This window comes from Symphalangus syndactylus, chromosome 22, assembly GCF_028878055.3.
Source record: "Symphalangus syndactylus isolate Jambi chromosome 22, NHGRI_mSymSyn1-v2.1_pri, whole genome shotgun sequence".
Taxonomy (NCBI): domain Eukaryota; kingdom Metazoa; phylum Chordata; class Mammalia; order Primates; family Hylobatidae; genus Symphalangus; species Symphalangus syndactylus.
In genome coordinates, this window is record NC_072444.2 from 27,046,404 (window position 1) to 27,073,135 (window position 26,732).

The following is a 26,732-nucleotide window of genomic DNA, read 5'->3' on the forward strand; positions in this document are numbered from 1 at the left end:
AGAGCGAGACTGCGTCTCAAAAAAAAAAAAAAAAAAAAAAAGAGACTTCACTGCAGCATTCTGTAAAAACAAAAAATTGGAAACGACCCGTCAACAGGGGAAAAATATTCCTCAATAAGGGGCACTGATTAAATAAACTCTGGTAAGTCCAGGCGGGACAGCACTACGAAGCTAGGAAAACAAATGCTGAGCCGGGTGTGGGGGTTGCACACCTGATGTCCCAGTGAGTCAGGAGGCTGAGGCAGGAGGATCGCTTGAGCCCAGGATTTCGAGGCTGCAGTGAGCTATGATCAATGATCACCACTGTACTCCAGCCTGGGTGACGGAACAAGACCTTGTTTTTTTTTTTTTTAAAAAAAAGACTGTATGTACTACATACTGCAATGGAGTGATTTCCAGGATGTTTTATGAAGTAAAAAAGGCAAGATACAGAGTAGCAGGTATGATTTGCTGCCTTTTAGCTAAGAAAAGGGAAAGACATATATACAACTATTTGCTTGTACTTAAAAAAAAAACACAACGGAAAGATAAACTAAAAATAGAAGAAATGGTAACCCATAAAGGAAGGAGGATATAGGGAGGAGGAAACAGGAATAGATCTAGATTTCTCTGAACAGCCTGCTTTCTAGATACAACTTTGGAGCCATGGAAATATATATATATATATTTATTTATTTTATTTTATTTTATTTTATTTTATTTTATTTTATTTTTTGAGACAGAGTTTCACTCTGTCACCCAGGCTGGAGTGCAGTGGCACGATCTTGGCTCACTGCAAGCTCTGCCTCCCGGGTTCATGCCATTCTCCCGCCTCAGCCTCCCAAGTAGCTCACCACCACACCCGGCTAATTTTTTGTATTTTTAGTAGAGATGGGGTTTCACCGTGTTAGCCAGGATGGTCTCCATCTCCTGACCTTGTGATCCGCCCGCCTCGGCCTCCGAAAGTGCTGGGATTACAGGCGTGAGCAACTGCACCCGGTCCCTATTTTTTTTATTTTTTATTTTTTTAGACAGAGTCTCGCTCTGTCACCCAGGCTGGAGTGCAGTTGGCTCACTGTAACCTCTGCCTCCCGAGTTCAAACGATCCTCCTGCCTCAGTCTCCCGAGTAGCTGGGATTACAGGCAACTGCCGGGCTAATTTTTTTTTTTTTTTGAGATGGAGTCTTGCTCTGTAGCCCAGGATAGAGTGCAGTGGTGCGATCTTGGCTCACTACAATCTCTGCCTCCTGGGGTTCAAGTGATTCTCCTGCCTCAGCCTCCTGAGTAGTAGCTGGGACTACAGGTGCCCGCCACCATGCCTGGCTAATTTTTGTATTTTTAGTAGAGACTAAACTTGGGGTTTTGCCAAGTTGGCCACGCTGGTCTCAAACTCCTGACCTCTGGTGATCTGCCTGCTTTGGCCTTTTTTTTTTTTTTTTTTTTTTTTTTGTATTTTTAGTAGAGACCAGGTTTTGCAATGTTGGCCAGGCTGGTCTCAAACTCCAGACCTCAAATGATCTGCCCGCCTTGGCCTCCCAAAGTGCTGGGATTACAGGCATGAGCCACCGCGCCCAGCCCAATATTTAATATACTATAAAGCAAAATTAAATTGAAATTTTACCAAAAAGGAAGAAAGTGGACAGAAATGGGTTTGCACCATTCTGCCCAACCAGAGTCCTTGCTCCTAAGCACAGAATCATTTTCCTTCTCGTTAATTATCCCTTTTAACAGCAATGAAATGACCTGGCGGGCCCATGAGAACACAGAGATGGGGCCACACCTTGTACTTTCTGGGGTTCCGAGGGGGACCCTGGTGGTGGTTCCGGGTGCTGTGGTTCTTTCAGTAAAGAACTTCCAGGAGTTTCTAATCAGCTACTTTCATCAAGATTCTCATAGCCTTCTCCTGCTGCCGCCTTCAAGTGGGTTTGTTCCCGAGCACATTATTAGGAAAGCGGCTATAATTGCTTACCTGCCTCCGGCTCCGCTCCACAAACACCCGCCAAGCCCACACTCTGCAAAACAGTAATAACATGCCCGTCTGAGAATGGCTCCGTGGCTCCGCATCGCCACATTGCTGGCTAAGAGCGTTCCTGCATGTGATCTCATTTCATCCTCACCGCAACTCCGGGCCTGGGAACTCATGTCCCCAGTGAGGAAATCCAGGCTTGAGATCAGCCTCAATAGTCGGAGGTGGCAAAGCCAGGGCTTGCTCGAAGCCCCACCTTCTCACTGTTGGGGAGCAGGCTGGCTCCAAGCTGTGGAATCCTGTGCAGGGGTTATTTTGGTATCTGTGGGGTAATTTCACACTGAGGCTAAGGCACCGTTTTGGGTTCAGATGGACATGAATTTGAATCTCAGGGATCCAACTTTCTAGCAGTGTACTCTGGAGCAAATTTGGTATTTTCCTCATCTGAAAACTAGGAACAATAAAAGTACCTTTTTTTTTTTTTTTTTTTTTTTTTTTGGAGTTGGAGTCTTGCTCTGTCACCCAAGTTTCAGTGCAGTGGCGCCATTTCGGCTCACTGCAACTTCTGCCTCCCAGGTTCAAGTGATTCTCCTGCCTCAGCCTCCCAAGTAGCTGGGATTACAGGCACCCACCACCATGCTTGGCTGATTTTTGTATTTTTAGTAGAGACAAAGTTTTGCCACGTTGGCCAGGCTGGTCTCAAACTCCTGGACTCAAGTGGTCTGCCCACCTCAGCCTCCCAAAGTGCTGGGATTACAGGCATGAGCCACTGTGCCTGGCCAAAAGTACCTTCTGGAAAGTGTTGCTGGAGTTACAGATGATATGTTATTGTGATATGGTATCAGCAACAGTCATCTCAGAAGGTGCAGCATCTTGGAAAATTTTCTTGTGTCTGCTTCATCTACTGTCTCAGATAGATTCACTATACATTCAAAAGTACAGATCTTCCTCCACCAGCTAACAAAGCCACCTCCTTATCCTCAAGTCTGTTCCCAGTTCAGGACGGGCCTGGGTGATGCCTCATTCCCCATGGCTCCAGGGCCTCTGATGCTGCCACTTTGTCAGTGGCTGGCTCAGCTCAGGCAAGGCCCCTCTCCCAGCTAACCATAGCATAAGCCTGAATCGATCCCCATCTCAGGGCCATTTGGAAGATTAACTAATCCATCATGGGGGAAACCTTTGAAATGTGCCAGTGTGGCTGAGGCTATTGTCAGGCAGAGCAGAAACTGAGTTTACTGGTTCCCCCGTTGCCGAGACTTTCAAGCTGAGGCTTGCGGCCGGACTCACTCTCATGTGGGTGAAATCCCAGCAGGTGCAGATTGCACTGAGCTCACCAAGCCGTCTATCTGCCCCACCTGACGCTGGATCTTTTTGATCTATCTCTGTTTCTTTAGGGGACAGTAAGGGTGAGAAGATAAAGGGATCAGGATTCCAGACGCTGAAGAGCTTTTGTTTGTGTTTTGAATAGAACTGAACACATTAAATTTCCCCTCTTGGCATCATCAGTCTATGGACTGAAAACATAGTTCTGAGATTACACCTTTCTGATTTTATGTTTTGCAAATCTCGAAGGTCCCTGGAAATCTACAGGGTACATCTTTTTTCACCCTCTGAGATGTGATCTCTGTAATAATAAAACCTAACTCAGCAATTCATTGAGTTCATCACTATTTATTGAGTACCTACTGTGTTCGCTGGTATACTAGAAGCACAGAAGCCTTCTTCTTGGGAAAAGGAAACTCGTGTATCTAGAAATACCAGGCTCTATGTGGCACTTTCATTTATTTGCCACATAGAGCCTGGTATTTCTAGATCTATGTGGCATCATTTCATTTAATTCTCACAATTCTAAGAAGTAGATATTGTTCCATTTCGCAGGTGAGGAAAGAGATTCTGAAAGTTCCATAACCTGTCCAAGGTCGTTTGCATTCGCAGAGGCCAGCACTGAAGTCCAGTCCTGTCTGACTAGACCATCTGGGTCCTTCCCACTAGAGTACAGTGGGGAGGAGAAAAGGACACTGATGGATTAGTCAGTTGACAGCACAGGCAGCAGATTATAAAGCTGAACTGTTTGGTTAGAGCAGCTGGGGGCTGGAGAGGGAGGGCTGGCAGGAGGACTTCCTGAAGGAGACAGCTCAGAAGCTCCTTGTAAGGACCTGAGGCTCGGGTACGGGTGGAGGAGGAAGTGTGATGTTGGCCCTGGGAGGGGAATGAATAAGAGGAGACAGTGGCAGACAGCATGCCCTGAGGTCAGCTGGGTGGAGGATGGGAAGCCCAGCAGAGATGTCTGGACCTGATGAGGTGGCAGCAGGGAGGCACTCAGTGAGTTTATAACTCCAGGAGGGGCAGAAGCAATGGCAACACCCATGGAGTCACCAGGGGAGAGGATGACTCAAAGCCTTGGCTGGAAGGAGTGGTGGGTGTGGCTTGGAGCCTGCCTGGGCCAGGCAGGTGCTTTGGGAAGGGTCCAGCCAAGGAGAGTCCGGTACCTCAACCCAGGGGAGGGGGAACAGGGGAAGGAAGGAGAGACATTAGCAAGGTGGAATCTGTAGGCTCTGGTGCAGGACGCTTACAGGGAACAAGGCTCAGGGAGTTGGATTCTAGATTGCTTCTGAAGCCTTCCCCAGGTCACATCACACCGCTGTTCCCAGCCGTTCCAGGTCTTCCTGTTGACTGTAGGATCAAGTCCATTCCCCCAATCTGACCGCAATCTACATTTTTGGGCTCTTTGCCCACTAGTCTCCTAAATAAGTCCTCTGCGCCCCACAAACCAGCCTTCTCCACCCCCACCTGGAGCAATGACGTTCATGGATAGCTCCTCCAGCACTCTCGAAAAATGAACATCTCAGGGTTCCACTTTTTGCTGTTGGTGTCCCCCTAATGCGAACATCCTGTCCTTGAGGGCTGATTCTTTTTACAATGGTTGTCCCAACGGGGGAAGTCATTTCACCTTTCTGACTTAGTTTCCTTATCTGCAAAATGGAGCCAATAGTGTCTCATAGGGTACAATGCCTGCACACACGCCCATCCACAGCTGTTCCAGGCCTTTCCTCCACTGCGGGGGGTGCCAGGGGTCCAGAGGAGAGGAGGAGGGGGCAGCTGGACGCTGGGAAAATGGGAGGATCCCAAGATCCCTGTAGGGATACACGGCAGAGGGGGAGGGCTTCTCTGTCCTCTCTATCCATTCGGACCTCCGCATTTCTAAGAACCAGCATCGCACCATGTCACTGAGAAAGAGCGCGCACACCAGCCGCCTTTAGAAAGTCACAAATAGATTCCTTCAGTGAATTCAGGACAGACTCCCTGGGGGAAGGTCCCGGGGCGGGAGCCGGTGCGGGTAGTGCTGCGTGGCCCTTAACTGTTTACCAGGCGCGTTTCGCGGACCTCGTCTCCTGAACCCCCTTTCGTGACCCCTCTCATCACCTCTACTGGGGAGACGAGGACCCCGAGGTTCTGGGGGGCGACGCGACCTGCCCGAAGTGACAAGGGTCCTGGGCTGCACTCCCCGCCGGGGTCTGCGCTCCTCGGCGGAGCGGGTGGGAAGGATGAGTCCTCGGGGTGGAGAAGGAGGAGCGGGTCCCCGGGTACCGCTCACCCGGCCTTAGGAGCCCGGGAGCGCGCGTAGGGACGCGGAGTTGAGGCTCTCCATCTGCGGCCGGGGAAAGGGATACAGTCCCCCGGGCCCCTCCCGGCCGCGCGGAACCCACCCCAGGCGCGTCCCCGCGGGCGCGCGCTCCAGGCGGGGCCGACGGGCTCGGAGGCACGCGCCCGCTGCCGGGTCCGCCGCGCGCGCTCCCTCCTCTCCCCTCCCCCGCCCCTCCCGGGCCCGCGCGCTCCCCGGGTCCGCCGCGCGCGCGCCTCGCGTCACTCCCCATCCCCGCCTCTCCCGCCGCCACCCCGCCCCCGGCCGGGTACCCTCGCCGGACCCGAGAGAGAGCGCCGCCGCCATCTTAGTTGCTGCCGCTGCCTCCAGCAAGGCGCTGCTCCGAGGCGGGGAGGGCGCCGCGTCCCGAGCGCGCGGCCCAGCGTCACGGCGGCGGCGGCGGCGGCTCCTCCTTGGACCCCCGGAGCTCGCCGCGCCGCGGAGCAGCCGGCCCCAGGCCCCTAGAGCCCCGAGAGCTCCGAGAGCTCCGCTCGGCGTCCCGCGCGCCTCCCTGCCGCTCCCGCCCCGGGCTGGCGATGCTGCGCCGCCCCGCGCCCGCGCTGGCCCCGGTCGCCCGGCTGCTGCTGGCCGGGCTGCTGTGCGGCGGCGGGGTCTGGGCCGCGCGAGGTAAGTCCCGGGGCTGAGCCGGGCCGCTGGGTCGGTGCGGGATTCGGGTCCCGGTGCGGGGATTCGGGTCCGGGTGCGGGAGTAGGGACGGATGCCGGGATTCGAGCCGGGTTCGAGGAGTCGGGTCCGAGCGCAGGGAGCCGGGGCAGGGCGTGGGGTTCAGGTTAGCGGTCGGGCTCGCGGAGCCGGGGCCAGGGCGCAGGAGACTGGGCGCGCGCTGCAGGCGTCCCGGGGAAGCCAGGCTCCGTCCCGGGCGGGGCACCTGGGCCTGGGCCGCCCCCACTGCAGCCCATGGTGGTGGCTGCGCTGATCTGGGGGGACGTGCAGACGGGCCGAAGGGTCAGTCCGCCCTGCTCAGCGGCGCACGCAGGCTAAGGGTGCACCCCTGGGTGAGATGCTGTGTGTACGTGTGCTCAGATGTGCATCAGGCGGGGGGTGCACGCACAGTTTTGGTGTGTGCTTACATAAGAGCCCACTCCTCCGCATCCCGTTTCCAAGATCCCGATTCTCTGTTGCTGCACCGCGGACACCACGACTTCGCCCCTTTCCGCCTCCTCCCAGGGTCCTTCAGACGTAGTCTGTTTCCAGTGGAGCCGAGGCTGAAACTTCGTGCTTCCCTCCCACCTTTTCACCCAAAGGTGAAATCGCGATGAGATTTGCGACCGCGGGCTCACCCAGTGTTAGAAATCTCCGTCTCTGCTACCCCTGGTGCCTTGGTGCAGTTTTTCTGACGGTCATTTAGACCGTGGAGGGTTAGATGTCCTCTACAAAAACGAGAAACCTCTCTGGTTTTTTAGGATTGTGGGACAGAAATTATTTTATGTCTCGGTGGGAAGTAATATTTCTTGGCTAATTTATTATTAGCTTTTAACCTTCATCCACTTAACCTTTTAAACCTTGCATGCCTCTGATATTGACTGGTCTTGCCAACGAAAAGCTTACGCATTGCAGATACAGTATTTGCTTCTGAGTGGATCTTGAAATCGTAAACATTTTCCTTGGCCTTAGAGCAAAGTAATCTAGGTGTAGTCTATAGAATCTACTGCAGGCTTAAATCTGTTGTTCTGATTTTTTTTTAATCAAAAGAAATTTTGGGGAGGATTGATAGAAATCTAGATGAAATGGTCATATTTGAATTTAGCAAGTTTTAAAAAAATTCTCATTTTCCCTTCCCTGGCGTGACATAAGGAGAGAAGTATGGTGTTCACGAATTAAAGGGCAGAGGCGGCAAATGCATCTTTTGTTCCATGTTCCTTTCTAAACATCGAGAATGATAAACTTTGAATACTTCTTTTATTTCATTTCTAACATTCTGTTGACTCTGTCAAATTCAAATCTTAGTCACTAAGTATCTCATTGCTAGCCATTTGATTTTTAAAAGTAACATCAAGCTAAGTTTGAAATGTTCTTTCCAGATGTGGGTTGGAGGTCTGAAACTCTAATATATCCAAGAGAAATGTCAAAGTTTTGCTTCTCTTGGGGAAAACCCACACATTTTAAAAATATGTGCTTGGATTGGGTATTTTGGGAACAGTTGAAGTATATTTAGTTAAGTCAGCGATACCATTTCTTGTTAAAATTGGTGCTTTCTTAAATAGCACCTACATTTGTTAGTCATTATTTAATTGCCTTGGTTACTTAAACAGCATACATTTCAACTTTGAATATCTTCATTACCCGAGACCGACAGAAATCTTGTGTGAAAGGTGTGTTGACTAGTTGAGTCATTTGTAATTTGCTTTCTCTAAGTTTTTCCTGGTGCGGTTACGGTAGTTCAAGATTCTTAGTCTTCAGAATAAAGGCATTGTACACATCAGTTATTTGGTCGCATTTGTTTTTTTTTTTTCAGGTTGCAAGTTAGAAAATGTCTTGGAATTATTGCATGAAATGCTAGTAAAAACAATTTCATTTCGAAACATTACAAGTGAATTTCATATGTAAATTTACAGTTTGGAGACACTCTGGGCTCATTTTAAGAGATCATTTCAACTAATATTTGAATTTTTTACTGCTGTAAGGCAGTACGACATGAACTCATGTTCATGCTGTAGCTACCTTTAATAATCGTTAATGTTAGATTACGTACAGACTGCTGGAGAAAATGATAGATTTTCTAATATAAATTGCATCTTGACTCTTAGTTTTGTAGAGACCCTCAAATTTTAGTTTAATTATAGCTGTAGTTCTCAAAAAACATTGTGTAGAGCTGGGTGCAGTGGCTCGCGCCTGTAATCCCAGCACTTTGGGAGGCCGAGGCCAGCGGATCACCTGAGGTCAGGAGTTCGAGACCAGCCTGGCCAACATGGTGAAACCCCGTCTCTACTAACTATATAAACATTAGCCGGGTGTGCTGGTGGGCGCCTGTAATCCCAGCTACTTGGGAGGCTGAGGCAGGAGAATTGCTTGAACCCAGGAGGCGGAGGTTGCAATGAGCTGAGATTGCGCCACTGCACTCTAGCCTGGGTGACAAAGCAAGACTCCATCTTAAAAACAAATTAAGTAAGCCAAAATATTAGAAGAAATATTTTTGGCATGCCCTGGATGGTCATGTCCGTCAGCTACCTGGCTTCATGGAGATCAGGAAATAGAACAGTGAAGCAGAGAAAATAGAAAGCTTATATGAATATTTAAAAAATGAAACCATGTAATGCATTTCGAAGCCACATAATAAATAAAATTCACTGTTACTTTTCCATTTGCACACGGGCTTAGTGAGGCCTCTCCTCACCATCCTATTTGAAATCATTTCCTGAACCCCTAAAATCCTGTTTCCCTGCAACACTTGTTCTTTTTGCATAGCACTTAGCCCGTTCTAACATGCCTTGTTGTTTACTTATTGAATTGTTTATCGTCTGTTTCCCCTCAGTAGAACATATGCCCCAAGATGGAAGGGTATCTGCTTTGCATATGTTTCCCGTCACCAGCACACCAGAGGCATGCCAGTATTGTGTGACTGAATGAATGAATGGGTGGATGGATAACAGCATTTCAGTTTAGACAGCGTAGTAGCTTTGCATCCTAATTTTCACTTCACAGATAAATGCTATATACTGAAAAAAATTACATAGTGTAAAGCAAACTTAAATTCTTTTTTTTTTTTTTTTTTTGAGACAGAGTCTCATTCTGTCACCCAGGCTGGAGTGCAATGGCGTGATCATGGCTCACTGCAACCTCCGCCTCCCGGGTTCAAGAGATTCTCCTGCCTCAGCCTCCCCAGTAGCTGGGACTATGGGCATATGCCATCACACTGGGCTCATTTTTGTATTTTTAGTGGAGACAGGGTTTCACCATGTTGGCCAGGCTGGTCTGAACTCCTGACCTCAAGTGATCCGCCTGCCTCTGCCTCCCACAGTGCTGAGATCACAGGTGTGAGCCACTGCACCTGGCCCAAACTTCAATTCTGCAGTGTGGATATGGGAATTCATTAGTGGGTAAATTTTCAAGGATCATGGGGCCAGCCTCGGTGGCTCACACCTGTAATTCCAGCAGTTCGGGAGAACTAGGCAGGCAGATTGCTTGAGCCCAGAAGTTTGAGACTTAGCCTGGGCCACATGGTGAAACCTTGTCACTACAAAAATACCAAAAAAAAAAAAAAAAAAGAAGTTCAAGGATCCATTCTGTTGGTTGCAGTATTGGGGATGTTAGATCATGAAACTCTGTCTCGGCCTTTGAAGGCCGTAGCTCTGTGGCTACCCCTGTCAGTCTCTTTAAAACAATACTGTAATTTTCAGCTTTTTTGGGAAGACGGTTTCTTAATTTGTTACCTCGTTTCTCAGAAGTAACAACGTGGAAAAAAGTCATTCGAGTATAGACCTCAGTATTACCCATAGTCTAACATTTTTAATACTGAAAGTAAATAACATTTCTCAAAGGAGGCCTATAACTGCTGAAGAAATAATAAAATACGAACAATTTTGAACATATTCCAATTTTAGAGCATTAACTCGGTTAACTGGAACTTTCAGTTAGCTGGAATTCATCCTTTGGCTGGATATTTCTTTTGGGAGAAAAAGCATGAAACCAAGCAGTTTTATAGGAATTATTTTCCAAAAGGAAGGTTTAGGAGGTCATATCATACATTATCAAATACTGTGCCAGTATTTGATATTTAAGCCAAAACCAGCAACTAATATTTCAGTTTTAGTTATGAAGAATATGACCAAAAAATGAAATTTTTGTGGGATATAAAATATTACATTGAAACTAGAAAATGCTCTAATTTCATAACACTAGCTGCAGGACCTAGTGAAGCTTATTAAACCAAGTCTAAATGTTTAAAATGAGGAAGCTGAGATATGTTAAAATTTTAGAACAAAGGAAAAAAGTACTGAGTTATTTTTATTATTGCTTTCTAAGACAGGAAAATACGTTTTTAATTTTTTTTTTTGAATTGAGTTTTCATTTATAAGAGTTGAAACAAAATAGAGATCTGATTATCCTAAAAAACCACCAAGAGTCTATTTCTTATGTATTCTGGTTGAGGGCTTAGATCATTAAAACTTGTTTTTTCAGTGGGTCTTAATTTGGTGTGAAGAGTTGCTTGAAGGGGCCGGGCGCAGTGGCTCACACCTGTAATCCCAGCACTTTGGGAGGCCAAGGTGGGCGGATCACGAGGTCAGGAGATCGAGACCATCCTGGCTAACACAGTGAAACCCCATCTCTAATAAAAAAAAAAAAAATACAAAAAATTAGCCAGGTGTGGTGGCGGGCGCCTGTAGTCCCAGCTACTTGGGCGGCTGAGGCAGGAGAATGGCGTGAACCCGGGAGGCAGAGCTTGCAGTGAGCTGAGATTGTGCCACTGCACTCCAGCCTGGGTGACAGAGTGAGACTCCATCTCAAAAAAAAAAAAAGTTGCTTGAAGAAATGTGTCTTTATAAGTGAAATTTAAAATGTTGGTTTGCTACAAAATACGGATTTTAGTAGTGTTTCAGGACTACAGATTCAAGATTGGTGGAAATTATTTATGCAATGTCATGTTCTTGCATTAAAAAACAACCAAGTCCTGGTGCGGTGGCTCACGCCTGTAATCCCAGCACTTTGGGAGGCTGAGGCGGGTGGATCATGAGGTCAGGAGATGGCGACCGGCCTGGCCAACATGATGAAACCCTGTCTCTACTAAAAATACAAAAATTAGCCGGGCGTGGTGGTGTGCACCTGTAGTCACAGCTACTGGGGAGGCTGAGGCAAGAGAGTCGCTTGAACTCGGGAGGCAGAGGTTGCAGTGAGCCGAGATCGCACCACTGTACTCCAGCCTGGCGACAGAGTGAGACTCAGTCTCAGAAAAACAAAACAAAACGAAACAACAACAACAAAAATGGCCAGGCATGGTAGCTCACACCTGTAATCCCAGTGCTTTGGGAGTCCAAGATGGGTGAATTGCTTGAGTCCAGGAGTTTGAGACCAGCCTGTGCAACATGGTGAAACCCCATCTCTACTAAAAATACAAAAAAATTAGCTGGGCATGGTGGCATATGCCTGTAGTCCCAGCTACTTAGGAGGCTGAGGCTGGAGAACTGATTGAGCCTGGCAGGTTGAGGCTGCAATGAGCCAAGGTCACGCCACTTGCATTCCAGCCTGGGTGACAGAGCAAGACTCTGTCTCTAAAAAAAAAAAAAAAAAAAAAAAGAAGCCAAAGTAACAAGCCCTGAAAAGTGACATTTTGAGGCTATGCAAAGGCCATATATAGGAACCCTTAAATGGTGACAGCCTCCCCACTGTGTCAGCCTGACATACAATACCCATCTTTTCCCTAAGAGCTGCCACCACCCGGGAACTAGAATGCTGCTTTCAGTTGTCCCTGATTTGATGGGTTCTTTCTCTCCTATGTTTTAGGTATATTTTTGCTCATTTTTTGATTTAGCTTTAGGATATAATTATTAAAAATTTTCACAAGATCTGTTACTGAAGTTTTTATTTTTAAAGGTTCTTGACAGAGATCCACGTACTTCAAAGTAGCAGAGTTTAAAGCAGCTTAAATACCTATAAAACATCTGAAAGTTGGCTGGGTGCCATGGCTCACACCTGTAATCCCAGCAGCACTTTGGGAGGCCGAGGCAGGAGGATCACCTTAGGTCGGGAGTTTGGGACCAGCCTGACCAACACGGAGAAACCCCATCTCTACTAAAAAATATAAAATTAGCTGGGTGTGGTGGTGCATGCCTGTAATCCGAGCTACTCGGGATACTCGGGAGGCTGAGGCAGGAGAATCACTTGAACCCGGTGGTGGAGGTTGCGGTGAGCCGAGATCACACCATTGTACTCCAGCCTGGGCAACAAGAGCAAAACTCCATCTCAAAAAAAAAAAAAAAAGGAAGACCACCTTTGTCATGCCACTGCACTCCAGCCTGGGTGACAGAGGGAGACTTTGTCTCAAAAAAACAAACAAACCAAAAAAAAAAAAAACCACCTTTTTCTGCATCCACTCCTTTTTTTTTTTAAAGCAGCTTTATTGAGATATAATTCACATACCGTAAAAGTCAACCTTTTAAGGCATATACTTCAGTGATTTTAGTATATGCACAAAGTTGTGCAGCCATCACCACGATCTAATTTCAGAACACTTTCATCACCCCCGAAAGAAACCCCATACCTGTTAGCGCTCATTCTCCATCTCCCTCCTCCTCCATCCCTTGGCAACCCCTAGTTTACTTTCTGTCTATGGATTTGCTTATTTTGGACATTTCATGTCAATGGAATCATGATACGGCCTTTTGTGACTAGCTTAGGGTAACTCTTAGATTTAACTTTTTAAATTTAAATTTTTTTTTTTTTTTTTGAGATAGAGTCTCACTCTGTCGCCCAGGCTGGAGTGCAGTGATGTTACCTTGGCTCACTGCAGCCTCCGCCTCCTGGGTTCAAGAGATTCTCCTGCCTCAGCCTCCCGAGTAGCTGGGATTACAGGTGCCTGCCACCTTGCCTGGCTAATTTTTGTATTTTTAGTAGAGACGGGGTTTCACCATGTTGGCCAGGCTGGTCTCCAACTCCTGACCTCAAGTGATCCACTTGCCCCAGCCTTCCAAAGTGCTGGGATTACAGCATGAGCACTGTGCCCGGCCTGTGTTTTTAACATTTTGAGGAACTACCAGTTGGTTGTACAAAGTGGCTGCACCATCCTATATCCACTTGAGCTCCATAATCACTCACAGGAGCATTTTTCTGATCAAATACACATTCACAGTTTTCTAGTTTGTTAGAATTTTAAGTTAAATTTTTCCTAGTCTAGGTGCAAACTGGCATTTCATCTAACCAGTTCCTTCCTTTGCTATTGTCTCTCATATAATTTCTACTCCAGACTTTAAACTTTGAGTTGAAAGGAACTTTGAAAGTTCTTTCCTCTATACTTTAAATAGCCTTCCCTGTAAAACAGACATTTCCTCATATGTCCCTGTGTGTTGATCATTCAGCCTCTGTTTGAACTCTACTGCTATGGGGCTCTTAGTAGCTCACAGAGCAACCCTTTTCTTAAAAACATTGAGCCTTTGGTCAGCTTTCCTGAGGACTAAATTTTATCACGCCTTCATATTTTTGCAGGCATCCAGGCCTACAGTCTGTTGTTTTTACCACCTCACACATTAAGAGAGGCTGAGAGCACTGAGGCCTAGGCCTTGATTTCTGTAGATTTCTCGGGAATGAGCCTAGCACAGGGCTACACGTGCAGTGTTTGGGGGACACCCACCCAGACACATGCAGAGTCAATATCCTGGTTCCAGGAGCAGGGCTTAACTTAATGAAAGGGACTGGAAAAAACACGAGAATTTTCAAACTACAACTAGTTTAGAAAAATGACGTTTTTCTTTTCTTTTCTTTCTTTTTTTTTTTTTTTTTTTGAGACAGGATCTTGCTCTGTTGCCCAGGCTGGAGTGCAGTGGCACAATCACAGCTCACTGCAGCCTTAACCTCCCTGGGCTTAAACTATCCTCCCACCTCAGCCTCCTGAGTAGGTGTGCACACCGCCACGCCTGGCTAATTTTAAAATTTTTGTAGAGACAGGATCTTCCTATGTTGCCCAGGCTGGTCTTGAACTTTTGGGCTCAAGCAGTCTGCCCTATTTGGCCCTCCAAAGTGCTGGGATTACAGGTGTGAGCCACCATGTCCAGCTGACATTTCTTCATTCATTACATTTTTGTTATGCTAGTTGGCTAAAAATGTGCTTTGTTAAAAAGTAAATTATTTTTTTCTAGTCCTTTGATTTTATTTAACTATTCCTCAATTACCCAATCTTCAAACATATAAAACACTTAGAAATACGTCTAGATTCAAAGTGAATTTTAAAACTCAGTAAAAATGGATATCTTCTTTGTTTATATACTTAAAGTATAGCAAAGAAATTTTTATTCAAGCTGGAGTGCAGTGGCACGATCTCGGCTCACTGTGATCTCCGTCCTCCCAGGTTCAAGCGATCCGCCCACTTCAGCCCTCTGAATAGCTGGAACTACAGACACACACCACCATGCCTGGCTTTTTTTGTTTTGTTTTTTTTTGGTAGAGATGGGGTTTTACCATATTGCCCAGATTGGTCTCGAATTCCTGGTCTCAAGCAATCTCCCTGCCTCAGCCTCCCAAAGTGCTAGGATTACAAGCATGAGTCACCATGCTCAGCCTAACATTTTTCTTTTTTTTTTGAGATGGTGTTCCGCTCTGTCACCCGGGCTGGAGTGCAATGGCATGATCTTGGCTCACTGCAAGCTCTGCCTCCCGGGTTCATGCCATTCTCCTGCCTCAGCCTCCTGAGTAGCTGGGACTACAGGCGCCTGCCACCACGCCCGGCTGATTTTTTTTTTTGTATTTTTAGTAGAGACAGGGTTTCACCGTGTTAGCCAGGATGGTCTCGATCTCCTGACCTCGTGATCCTCCCGCCTTGGCCTCCCAAAGTGCTGGGATTACAGGCATGAGCCACCGCGCCCGGCCAACATTTTTCTTATATAGTGCTTTTGAGGACCACTTCAAAATAGTTGAATGTCATAAGTTTAAATTGAAGAAATGTAAAACTTTAGAATGATTTGTATAAGGTTGTCTATTAAGTCGCTCTTAAAGGATATAATTAATTCCATCTGAAATGCAGAATCTAGTCTCACTGAGTTTTGCATATTTCAGATGTAGTTAATGATGAGGAGTGACAGGACTAGCTACATAATCCAAGGGGCCAATGCAAAATAAAGTGTGGGGCCCCTTGTTCAAAAATTATTAAAAATGTTTTTCTTTTTCTTTCTTTCTTTTTTTTTTTTTTTGAGACAGAGTCTTGCTGTATTACCCAGGCTGGAGTGCAGAGGTACCATCTCAGCTCACTGCAACCTCCGCCTTCAGGGTTTAAGCAATTCTCGTGCCTCAGCTTCCCGAGTAGCTGGGATTACAGACATGCACCAGCAAGCCTGGTTAATTTTTTATACTTTTAGTAGAGACAGGGTTTCACCAGGTTGCCCAGGATGGTCTTGAACTCCTGAGCTCAGGCAGTTCATCCGCTTCAGCCTCCCAAAGTGCTAGGATTACAGGCGTGAGCCACTGCATCTGGCCCAAAAATTATAAAAAATTTCAAGATGGCAACAGGTTTTTCTTTTTGTTTTTTAGACAGAGTCTCGCCCTGTCACCCAGGCTTGAGTGCAGTGGCGCACTCTCGGCTCACTGCAACCTCCACCTCCTGGGTTCAAGCGATTCTCGTGCCTCAGCCTCCTGAGTAGCTGGGATTACTAGGCACCCGCCACCATGCCTGGCTAATTTTTGTATTTTTAGTAGAGATGGGATTTCACCATGTTGGCCAGGCTGGTCCTGAACTCCTGACCTCAAGTGCTCCTCCCGCCTCAGCCTCCCAGAGTGCTGGGATTACGGACTGAGCTACCTCACCTGGTCGGCAATAGGTGTTTTTTTTTTTTTTTTTTTTTTTTTTTTTTTGAGATGGAGTTTCAGTCTTATTGCCCAGGCTGCAATGCAATGACGTCATCTCGGCTCACCGCAACCTCCGCCTCGCGGGTTCAAGTGATTCTCCTGCCTCAGCCTTCTGAGTAGCTGGAATTACAGGCATGCATCACAACTGGCCCGGCTAATTTTTTATTTTTAGTAGAGATGGGGTTTCTCCATGTTTGTCAGGCTGGTCTTGAACTCCCGACTTCAGGTGATCTGCCTGCCTCGGCCTCCCAAAGTGCTGGGATTACAGGCATGAGCCCACCGCGCCCAGCCAGCAATAGGTTTTTAAACCAACCCTGGGGACCTTCTATGCCTGGCTCCTGGCACATTCAGGAAACTGGCCCTGAGTATTGATAAACTTAGATGACAGAGTATTAATAGTCAAATTGTGGGCCCAGGGCCTGAGATTTTCACCAGAGCTGCTTGTCCTCTGTGTCTCTTCTCAGCTGCACCTCTGGCCAATGTTCCTCCCTCCCCTTGGGAGAAGACTCCTGCCTTTTATTCTCGGTGGCCTCAGAGTGCAGGCTTCCCCTTGGTCTTTCCATCCCCAGCAACCAGCAAAGGACAGGCTCTACTCTGTTCTCAGTGGACAGTGAGAACTGATGGTAGACAGAGGCTCATGGAAGACTAGGGTTGCTTATGATTTGGGGGATTAAAGCCCTTGTGTTAAGCAGATTATGTTTACTTTTTTTTTTTTTTTTTTTTTTTATTGAGACGGAGTCTTGCTCTGTTCCCTAGCCTGGAGTGCAGTGGCGCGATCTTGGCTCACTGCAAGCTCCGCCTCCTGGGTTCAAGCGATTCATCTGCCTCAGCCTCCCAAGTAGTTGGCATTACATGCACGTGCCACCACGCCCAGCTAATTTTTTGTATTTTTATTAGAGATGAGGTTTAACCATGTTAGCCAGGATGGTCTCGATCTCCTGACCTCATGATCCGCCCACCTTAGCCTCCCAAAGTGCTGGGATTACAGGCGTGAGCCACCGCGCCTGGCTTATGTTTACTTTTAAAATGATTTGACTAATTCATGCTAGTTTCTTGTTACTTACGGAATTAGTAAAAAGGATAACAAATCATTAAAATTCTTGGATAATCCCTACTCTTTTTTTTTTGCCATGCATTTCAAGCATTTATCAGAGTACTAAGTAAATAGTAAAACGCACTGACTTGAATTTCATTTTCTCCTTAGGCCCCCTCACTCTGGGCTAAAATTATTAAAGGAATAGTGGGGGGTAGGGAGTCACAGGTAGGGTACAGTCGTTTTGAGTTTTCGAGCCCCTCAGTTACTAGTGCCTTGTTACTAGTCGGAAGGGGACCTTGAAAATCCTAAATTGGCAAGGTCAGAGCTTGCTTCTGAGCTGTCTGTAAATATCCATTGATATCAGCTCATGATTCCTGTAGAAAACATTTTCATTTGGCAAGGGTTTAAAAAGTCCATGCCCAAGTGTACGAGAGCCGCCTCTTGTTTAGCTAGGAGGCAGCGAATACATGTCTTCTAAACATTCAGAGCCTTGAATAGAAAATAAATACTGGCTTAAATGCTTTTTTGTATAAAATCTGACGTGTTAAAAGTTCTTCTAAATTGGAGTGCGTACCACTGGGTTAGTTTCATAACATAGCCTTTCCCTTCCCTTCTGGTGACTTTAATAACAACTATGACATTAATGTTTGTTTGAATGAAATGTTTTAGAGAGGTCATTAATGCCAGTGGTTAATCTATATATTTGCAGATTCAATTGGTAAAGTTTATTAACCTTGTGTTTTTCTAGACTTTTTCCAAGTGTTCTTAGAAGGTTTGGGCTTTTTAACTGCTACTTAAAGTAATGCATATGGCAGTGGGTCTGAGCAGATTGTGTTGATTGCATTTTTCTTGTTGCATATAAAGTATATCATACATTGTTGTGAGGGTCCCAGGAGCAAGAGAATTGATCAGAGAACAGAGAGGAGAGAGGATCCGGAGGTGTATGGAATGAGGCATTTTAGGTAGATGTGGTCAACAATTTAGATTTTATTTTTATTTATTTATTTTTAATTTTATTTAATTTTTTTTGAGTTGGGGTCTCACTGTGTCGCCCAGGCTGGAGTGCAGTGGCACAATCTCGGCTCACTGCAACCTCTGCCTCCCAGGTTCAAGAGATTCTCCTGCCTTAGCCTCCTGAGTAGCTGGAATTACAGGTGTACACCACCACACCTGGCTAATTTTTGTATTTTTAGTAGAGATGGGGTTTCACCATGTTGGCCAGCCTGGTCTCATACTCCTGACCTTAGATGATCCACCTGCCTTGGCCTCCCAAAGTGCTGGGATTATAGGCGTGAGCCACCGTACCCTGCCTGCCTGCCTGCTTGCCCGCCTTGCCTCCCTCCCTCCGTCCCTCCCTCTCTCCCTTCCCACTTCCTTGCCTCCCTCCCACCCTCCTCCCTCTCTCTCTCTCTCTCTCTCTCTCTGTCTCTCTCTCTCTCGTCTCACTGTTGCCTAGGCTGGAGTGCAGTGGCATGATTTTGGCTCACTGCAGCCTCTGCCTCCCAGGTTCAAGCTATCCTGCCTCAGCCTCCCAAGTAGCTGGTATCATTTTTGTAGTTTTTTTGAGTCAGAGTTTTGCCCTTTCCCTCAGGCTAGAGTGCAGTGGTGTGATCTCGGTTCACTGCAACCTCCGTTCCCCAGGTTCCAGCAGTTCTGCTGTCTTACCCTCCCGAGTAGCTGGGATTATAGGCGCCCACCACCACGCCTGGCTGATTTTTGTATTTTTAGTAGAGATGGGGTTTTACCATGTTGGCCACGTTGGTCTCGAACTCTTGACCTCATGATCCACCTGCCCAGGCCTCTGAAAATGCTAGGATTACAGATGTGAGCCACTGCTTGATTTTTAGTATAGTTGGGGTTTCACTGTGTTGACCAGGCTGGTCTCAAACTCCTGACCTCAAGTGATCCAGCCTCCTTGACCTCCCAAAGCACTGGCATTACAGGCATGAGCCACCCTGCCCGGCCCAGTTTAGATTTTAGAGAAGCGAATGCAAGCATGAGGACCGAGGAGAGGCAGGTGGGGTGGTGATTAAGAGGCCGTTCATGTTATCTTCAGGAATGCACGGTGCAGAGTGGTTTGCACAGGAGCCTGACTGCAGAGATTGAAGGACTGAATTATTCAGGGCTGGGTGCTGACCCAGGAAGAGGACAGACCATCAGGCGAGTAAGGGAGATCCGCATTTGGGCGGGCGCTTCGGAGTGACTACTGGAGGCTGGGGGGTGTGTGTCTGACGGGCTGTCACTCACATCCTGTGTCTTCTCAGGGAGGGCTCTGGGAGGCGTCTAGGGCCAGCGGACAGTGACAGCATAAGGCCAGAGGTCTAAGTCTTGGCAGAGAATAAGGGCAGAGCCTGGAGGGCCAGTTTCCCCTCAGCTTGGGTTGTGGGTGTTTTCTGCGTGTGAGGTTTTCACTCTGGTGGACAGTGAAGCCAGGGACAAAGGGAGAACAAACATGGGCCCCTTGGGCTAGATCTGGTTGTTGCTTAGGCCTGAGGGAGAAGGGGAAAAGGGTTTCCTGAAGTTTCTGTTATATCTAGAACGCAGGAGACCAGACGAGGATTTGGGACAGCAGCCTTGGCTCAGGGTAGAGCAGTCCTGGCTGTACTGTCTTATCGTTTGGAAACCCAAGTACAGACAGGTAAGCTGGGGCAAGCTGGTGCAGAGAGCAGTGATGGAACCCTGGCATCTGAGCAGCCCCCGGCAGTGACCAACCAATGTGAGTCCATGCTAGTTCTGGTCAGATTGAGGCCTTTTTCCTGAGAGCTCGGGCACGTGTTATTTCTCCACTCAGTCTGTCCCCAGGCCTGGGTAAATCGAACTCGCCCCTTGCTGAAATTCCTGACTACCTCCGCTCATGGGATCTTCTAGTAATCACTGGCAGACTGCCTCAACCTAGCTTTGTCTTGATACATTGTTTCCTGGTACCTAAGCCATTTCTGATTTGAAAAGGTAACTCATTGATCTGTTTGGAGTTCAAGTTGGAACCCAAATTGTATCTTCCCCATGGAAACTTGTTATAAACAATGCTTATAAAGCTCCAAAAGTGACTGTCAGAAACATATTTAACCCATAACAAGTGGAAATTGGGCAGATTGGCAGTAAATTTCAGCGCATGCATGCACGCGCGTTCACGCTCACCCACGTTGCAGTACAGTGCAGTTGAGCCTTGAACAACATGGCTTTGAACTGCATGGGTCCACTTATAAGTGGATTTTTTTCAACCAAATGTGAATGGAAGATACAGTATTTGTGGGCTGTGACACCTGCATATGGGAAGTGCTGACTCTTTGAATACTTGGGTCCTGCAGGACCAACAACTTGAGTATGTGTGGATTCGGGTATAGACTGGGGTCCTGGAACCACTACCCTGACGGATACAGAGGGACCGCTGTCATTCTGTAAACCAGCGGTGAGGCGCTGGTTAACATGGAGTGGTGGGAGGCACTGGAGTGGCAGCGCCGCAGGATTCTGTGGGGGCGGCAGCCACAATCAGTGGCGCCTTGACTCCCACCTGGGATGAAGGGGTTAGGAGGCCGAGGTACCAGAGAAGGGTTGTGAAGGAGGCAGAAGCCTAGTTCCTGGAGTCCTAGGTGACCGAGCCAGTGAGAAGAAAAGGAGGGAGAGAGTAGCCTGCCACTGGGATCTGCAGAAGCATGTCAGGAAGCCCAGGGAGGAGGGGCCCCCATGCCCAGGCAGAGGCACTGCCTCCAAGGGCAGGAAGGTGTTGAGGTGGATGAGAGGCAGGAGAGCCACAGGTGGGGGCGGGGGGCCTTCTGCAAGCAGCTGCCTCTGCAGGTGCTGCCTCTGCAGGCGCTGCCTCTGCACGGTGGCCACGCCTTTCAGGGGATGCTGACTGCTGTACGCTGTGTAGAGAAATGACTTAGGGCCAGACGCACTTAGTGTTTTTCATCAAAGAATTTAACTGAAGTATTGCTATTTAAAATCGTTAGTTGAATTTACCAAGTTCCTAAATCTATATGAAGTAAATTTACTCCTTTGTATAGAGGCATTTTACTAAAGTCAGTGTAAAAAATACATTTGCTATAACTCCCAGATATTCCAGTAGGATGTATCATGTATCATTTAATATTATCTTTGCTAGAAGTTGTCCTTTGTAAATAATAGTGACGTAGTCCATGTGGTGATTTCTAATGGTAAGGAGGTAGTGACCAACTGCAGGCTTCCCCTTGAAACTCATCTAGGATGAGAGATGGGCCTCCCTAGGTATGTGATGTGGACAGGTGCTGTTAGGTCAGTGGGGTCTCGGTCACGTAAGCTTGGGAAGCGCTGAAAATGTTAAACAGGTTTCATTACTGCAGGGCTTCTCACAGGCTTGAGTGCACTTGGAGGAATTGCTGAGCCGGGAGTAAAACCAACTCACTTGACCTGGGACTCTTTCTGCGGCACCTGTGGCACCAGTGTCCTGGGGAACATACTTAGGCAATGCTGCTCCAGGCCCACCCCACGCCCTTACTGTAGAACAAGAAAACACAGTTAGTCCAAAACAGAATGAAAGTAAGGTAAAATGACTTAAAAGACTGACTGTGTGACATCATTAGCGTAAACATTTTGTGTCTATTTTTTTTTTTCTTTTCTTTTCTTTTATTTTTTTTGAGATGGAATCTCACTCTGTTGCCCAGGCTGGAGTGCAGTGGTGTGATCTCAGCTCACTGCAAGCTCCGCCTCCTGGGTTCACACCATTTTCCTGCCTCAGCCTCCCAAGTAGCTGGGACTACAGGTGCCCGCCACCATGCCTGGCTAATTTTTTGTATTTTTAGTAGAGACAGGGTTTCACCATGTTAGCCAGGATGGTCTCGATCTCCTGACCTCGTGATCCACCCGCCTCGGCCTCCAAAGTGCTGGGATTACAGGCATGAGCCACTGCGCCCAGCCTTGTGTCTATTTTTATAGATTTTTTTCTTTGTAAAAATTTATCTACATAAAGTTTTAAACAAAATGCAGTCATATTCTACAGGGTATTTTCTAACATTCTCTTAAAGTCATTCATTCAGCAGACATTTGCACCAGGTATGGTGTGTAAACTAATCCCTTAGTGGGATGTAGTAGAATTGAACCCAACCTAACCCTTTAGGGTTCCCAGATTGTTTGGTCTCAGGACCCCTGTGCTCAAAAATTACCATGGACTTTAAAGAACTTGTGGTTATGTGTTTTTGTTTGTTTGTTTTTTCGAGACGGAGTTTTGCTCTTATCAGGCTGGAGTGAAGTGGCGTGATCTCAGGTCACTGCACCCTCCCCGCCTCCGCCCTGGGTTCAAGTGATTCTCCTGCCTCAGCCTCTGGAGTAGCTGGGATTACAGGTGCACACTACCACGCACAGCTAATTTTTGTATTTTTAGTAGAGACAGGATTTGGCCATGTTGGCCAGGCTGGTCTCGAACTCCTGACCTCAGGCGATCCACCTGCCTTGGCCTCCCAAAGTGTTAAGATTACAGACTTGAGCCACCATGCCCAGCCATGTGTGGGTTTTATCTATGGATATTTATTAGAAATGAAAAGTGAGAACCTATTAAATAATGTAATTATTAAATTATTTAAAATAGCAAATGATAAGCCCATTGCATGGTGACTTAAATAACTTTTTTTTTTTTTTCTTGAGACAGAGTCTTGCTCTGTAACCCAGGCTGGAGTGCAGTGGCACAATCTTGGCTCACTGCAACCTCCGCCTCCTGGGTTCAAGCGATTCCCCTGCCTCAGCCTCCTGAGTAGCTGGGACTATAGGCGCGCACCACCACACCTGGTTAATTTTTGTATTTTTAGTAGAGACGGTGTTTCACCGTGTTGGCCAGGCTGATCTTGAACTCCTGACCTCAGCTGATCCACTTGCCTCGGCCTCCCAAAGTGCTGGGATTGCAGGTGTGAGCCATTGTGCCCAACCTAAATAACATATTTTTAGTGAAAATTAACTGTTTTCCAAAAACCAGAAACAACTTAGTAAGAAGACTGGCATTTTAAGTTTTTGCTAATCTCATTAATGTCCAACTTAAGAGAAAACAGCTAGATTCTGCATTGTCTGTTATCTGTTTGAAGTAGATGAAGAAAACCGAGCTTCACACAGATATAATAGTTGGGAAAGAGAGAGCTTTGGGGATTCCTCCCCGCCCCCCCAGGAGTCCTTAGATCACGCTCTGATAACTGCTGCTCTAGGGCAGTCATTGATGTCAAGATACGACTAGGGGACATGTCAGCAGTAATTTGCTTCTAAATAATAGTTGAAGTAACAAAGCAAAGCTTACTAGTGATTTACTTGCTTAAAAAGGAAATGAGAGTTAGTTCAACTTTTTCCTAGAATGATGTCTCTTCATAGTTTACGTTGCCCCTTGCTTTCTTTTCTTTCTTTTTTTTTTGAGAGGAGTCTTGCTCTGTCTCCCAGGCTGGAGTACTATGGCGCGATCTCGGCTCCTCTGCTTCCCAGGTTCAAGTGATTATCCTGCCTCACTCCCGAGTAGCTGGGATTACAGGCATGCACTAGCATACCCAGTTAAGTTTTGTATTTTTAGTAGAGATGGGGTTTCACTGTATTAGCTAGGCTGTTCTGGAACTCCTGACCTCGTGATCCCCTGCTTCAGCCTCCCAAAGCGCTGGAATTACAGGTGTGAGCCACTGCGCCCGGCCTTCCTTTTTTTAAGAGAGGATCTCACTCCGTCGCCCAGGCTGTAATGCAGTGGCATAAACTCGGCTCACTGCAGCCTTGACTTCCCGAACTCAGGTGATCCTTTCACTTCAGCCTCCTGAATAGCTGGGACTACATGCCTGCCTGAAATTTTGTATTTTTCTAGAGATGGGGTTTCACTATGTTGCCCAGGCTGGTCTCAAAATCCTGGGCTCAAGTGATCCGCCCGCCTTGGCCTCCCAAAGTGCTGGGATTATTGGTGTGAGCCACGGCTCCTGCCACTCCTTGCTTTCTTAAGTGGAGAAGCTGGGTGGAGTTCTGGCTCCAGGCCTGGAATTGCCCGTAACATAGAGCACCTGCTGCTGCTCCCAGGGAGGCCCTCACAGGTGGACAGGTGGTGCCCGTTCCCATGTGCAGTCAGGATCTGTGTGCTTGTGGATTATTACCCTCGCCTTTTTTTTTTTTTTTTTTTTTTTTTTTTGAGATGGAGTCTCTCTCTGTCGCCAGGCTGGAGTGCAGTGGCACGATCTCAGCTCACTGCAACCTCTGCCTCCCGCATTCAAGTGATTCTCCTGCTTCAGCCTCCCGAGTTGCTGGGACTACAGGCGTGTGCCACCACGCCCAGCTAATTTTTGTATTTTTAGTAGAGACGGGGTTTCACCATGTTGGCCAGGCTGGCCTCGATCTCCTGACCTCGTGATCCACCTGCCTCAGCCTCCCAAAGTGCTGGGATTACAGGCGTGAGCCACCGTGCCTGGCCTCTCGCCTTCTTTTTAATTTTATTGTAGGATACATTTTTTAGTAAGAGAAATGCAAGAATAGGTACAAAAATATAAGTAAACATTAAAATCAGGTTTATTTGGGCTTATTCTTTGGTAATGTATCCTTTCACCATACTAATATTTTCCTGAGGTCTAGAAAAAGATCAAGGCTTTAACAAAAAAAGTTCAATAGTTGAAAAAGATTACTCTGTCTCAAAAAAAAAAAAAATCTAAGAAAATCAACTCCTGAATTACATGGCTAGAATTCTAGAAATGGAAGGAGCTTGAGAAATCATATAGCCCAGTCAGCCCATTTTACCAAAGAGGAAACAAGTGAAGTTGTCAATGTCGTCAGTGTGATATTTTCGTAGTTCAGAATAGGGAAAGTAAAATGAACAGTGGGATCTGGTCTGGGGTGTCTTTAACCCTGTTTCCCTATAATAGAGAATATTCAGAAAGCATACATTTGGGTGAGTCTGTACCTCCCTCATGTACAGTTGAGTCAGGAAAGTAGATTATAAAATTAGAGTGGAGTTTTAAAAATCTGGATGGATAGTACATCCTGTTAACAAAGTCACATTATTTGAAAATTTGTAGCACCTTTTAATATGAACATCTCAGAAATTTGCACACTCTGCTGAAATCACAGTTGCAGAGTTGACAAGAGCTTTAGAAATGGTCTGGCTGGAGCAGCTTTTGATGTAGGATCCTCTTCGCAGTGTGGCCTGACATCAGTTAGCCAGGCCCTGCTGGAATTCTTCTAATCAGAGAGTGTCTTTCTATTTTGGAGGGAAGCATTCCTTGTCAGAAAGTCCTGGGTCTCAGTTCTGCCTAAATTTTGGCACTGCAAGAGCATAGTGGACCAGTTACGAGCATGAACTCTGAACTAAGCTGTTGAGGTTCAGACCCCAGGTCTGCGGCTCATTAGCTCTGTGATCTTGGACATCTTACTTAATCTCTCCATGCCTCAGTTTCTTCATCTGTAAAATGGGGATGATGATAATAATACCCGTCTCACAGAGTGGGTGAGGGGATTGAACCAATTTTGTAAAGTACTTAGAACACTATAGTAAACTTGTGTTTGCTGTTTTTTTGTTTGCTTTGTTGAGGGTTTTTGCATCTGTGTTCATGAGAGATATTGGTATGTAGTTTTCTTGTAACATCTTTGTCTGGTTTTGATAGAATAATGGTGGCCGAGGCCGGGCGTGGTGGCTCATGCCTGTAATCCCAGCACTTTGGGAAGCCGAGGTGGGCGGATCACCTGAGCTCCGGAGTTCGAGATCAGCCTGACCAACATGGAGAAACCCCATCTCTAGTAAAAATACAAAAAGTTAGCCGGGCATGGTGGTGCATGCCTGTAATCCCAGCTACTTGGGAGGCTGAGGCAGGAGAATCACTTGAACCTGGGAGGCAGAGGTTGCAGTGAGCCGAGATTGTGCCACTGCACCCCAGCCTGGGCAACAAGAGCGAAACCGTGTCTCAAAAACAAAAAAACAAACAAGCAAACAAACAATAATGGTGGCCTCACAGAATGAGTTAGGAAGTATTCCCTTTGCTTCTGTAGAGAATTGGTGTAATTTCTTCCTTAAATGTTTGGTACAATTCACCAGTGAACCCATCTGGGTCTGGTACTTTTCGTTTTGGAAGGTTATTAATTGTTGATTTAGTTTCTCTAAGAGATACAGGTCTATTTAGATTGTCTGCTTCTTCTTGGGTGAGTTTTGGCAGATTGTATCTTCCGAGGAATTGATAAATTTCATCTAGGTTATCAAATTTTTAGGCATAGAGTTGTTCATAATATTTCTTATTTATTTATTTATTTTTGAGATGGAGTTTCGCTCATTTCCCAGGCTGGAGTACAATGGCACGATCTCAGCTCACTGCAGCCTCTGCCGCCTGGGTCAAGTGATTCTCCTGCCTCAGCCTCCCGGGTAGCTGGGATTACAGGCGCTCGCCACCATGCCCAGCTAATTTTGTATTTTTAGTAGAGATGGGGTTTCTCCATGTTGGTCAGGGTGGTCTCGAACTCCTGATCTCAGGTGATCCACCTGCCTCGGCCTCCCAAAGTGCTGGGATTACAGGTGTGAGCCACCGCACCCAGGCTCTTATTTATTTATTTATTTTTGAGACAGTCTCACTCTGTTGTCTACGCTGGAGTGCAATGGTGCGATCTCAGCTCACTGCAGCCTCCGCCTCCCAGGTTCCAGCTAT

The 26,732-nt window shown here is 46.9% G+C and overlaps 1 protein-coding gene across 4 annotated transcripts in view; it reads left to right on the top strand.

Moving 5' to 3' along the window:
• The first annotated feature begins 5,331 nt into the window (after window positions 1-5,331).
• Window positions 5,332-26,732, top strand: part of CLSTN1 (calsyntenin 1) — a 90,372-nt gene continuing 68,971 nt past the window's right edge. For 2 of the 4 annotated variants that reach the window (XM_055261870.1, XM_055261869.1), the window contains exon 1: window positions 5,332-6,215. In XM_055261870.1, the coding sequence (XP_055117845.1) occupies window positions 6,125-6,215 (91 nt within the window). In that variant the 5' untranslated portion in view covers window positions 5,332-6,124. The remainder of the gene's footprint in view (window positions 6,216-26,732) is intronic. The other 2 variants (XM_063631966.1, XM_055261868.2) reach the window with 2 other exon arrangements.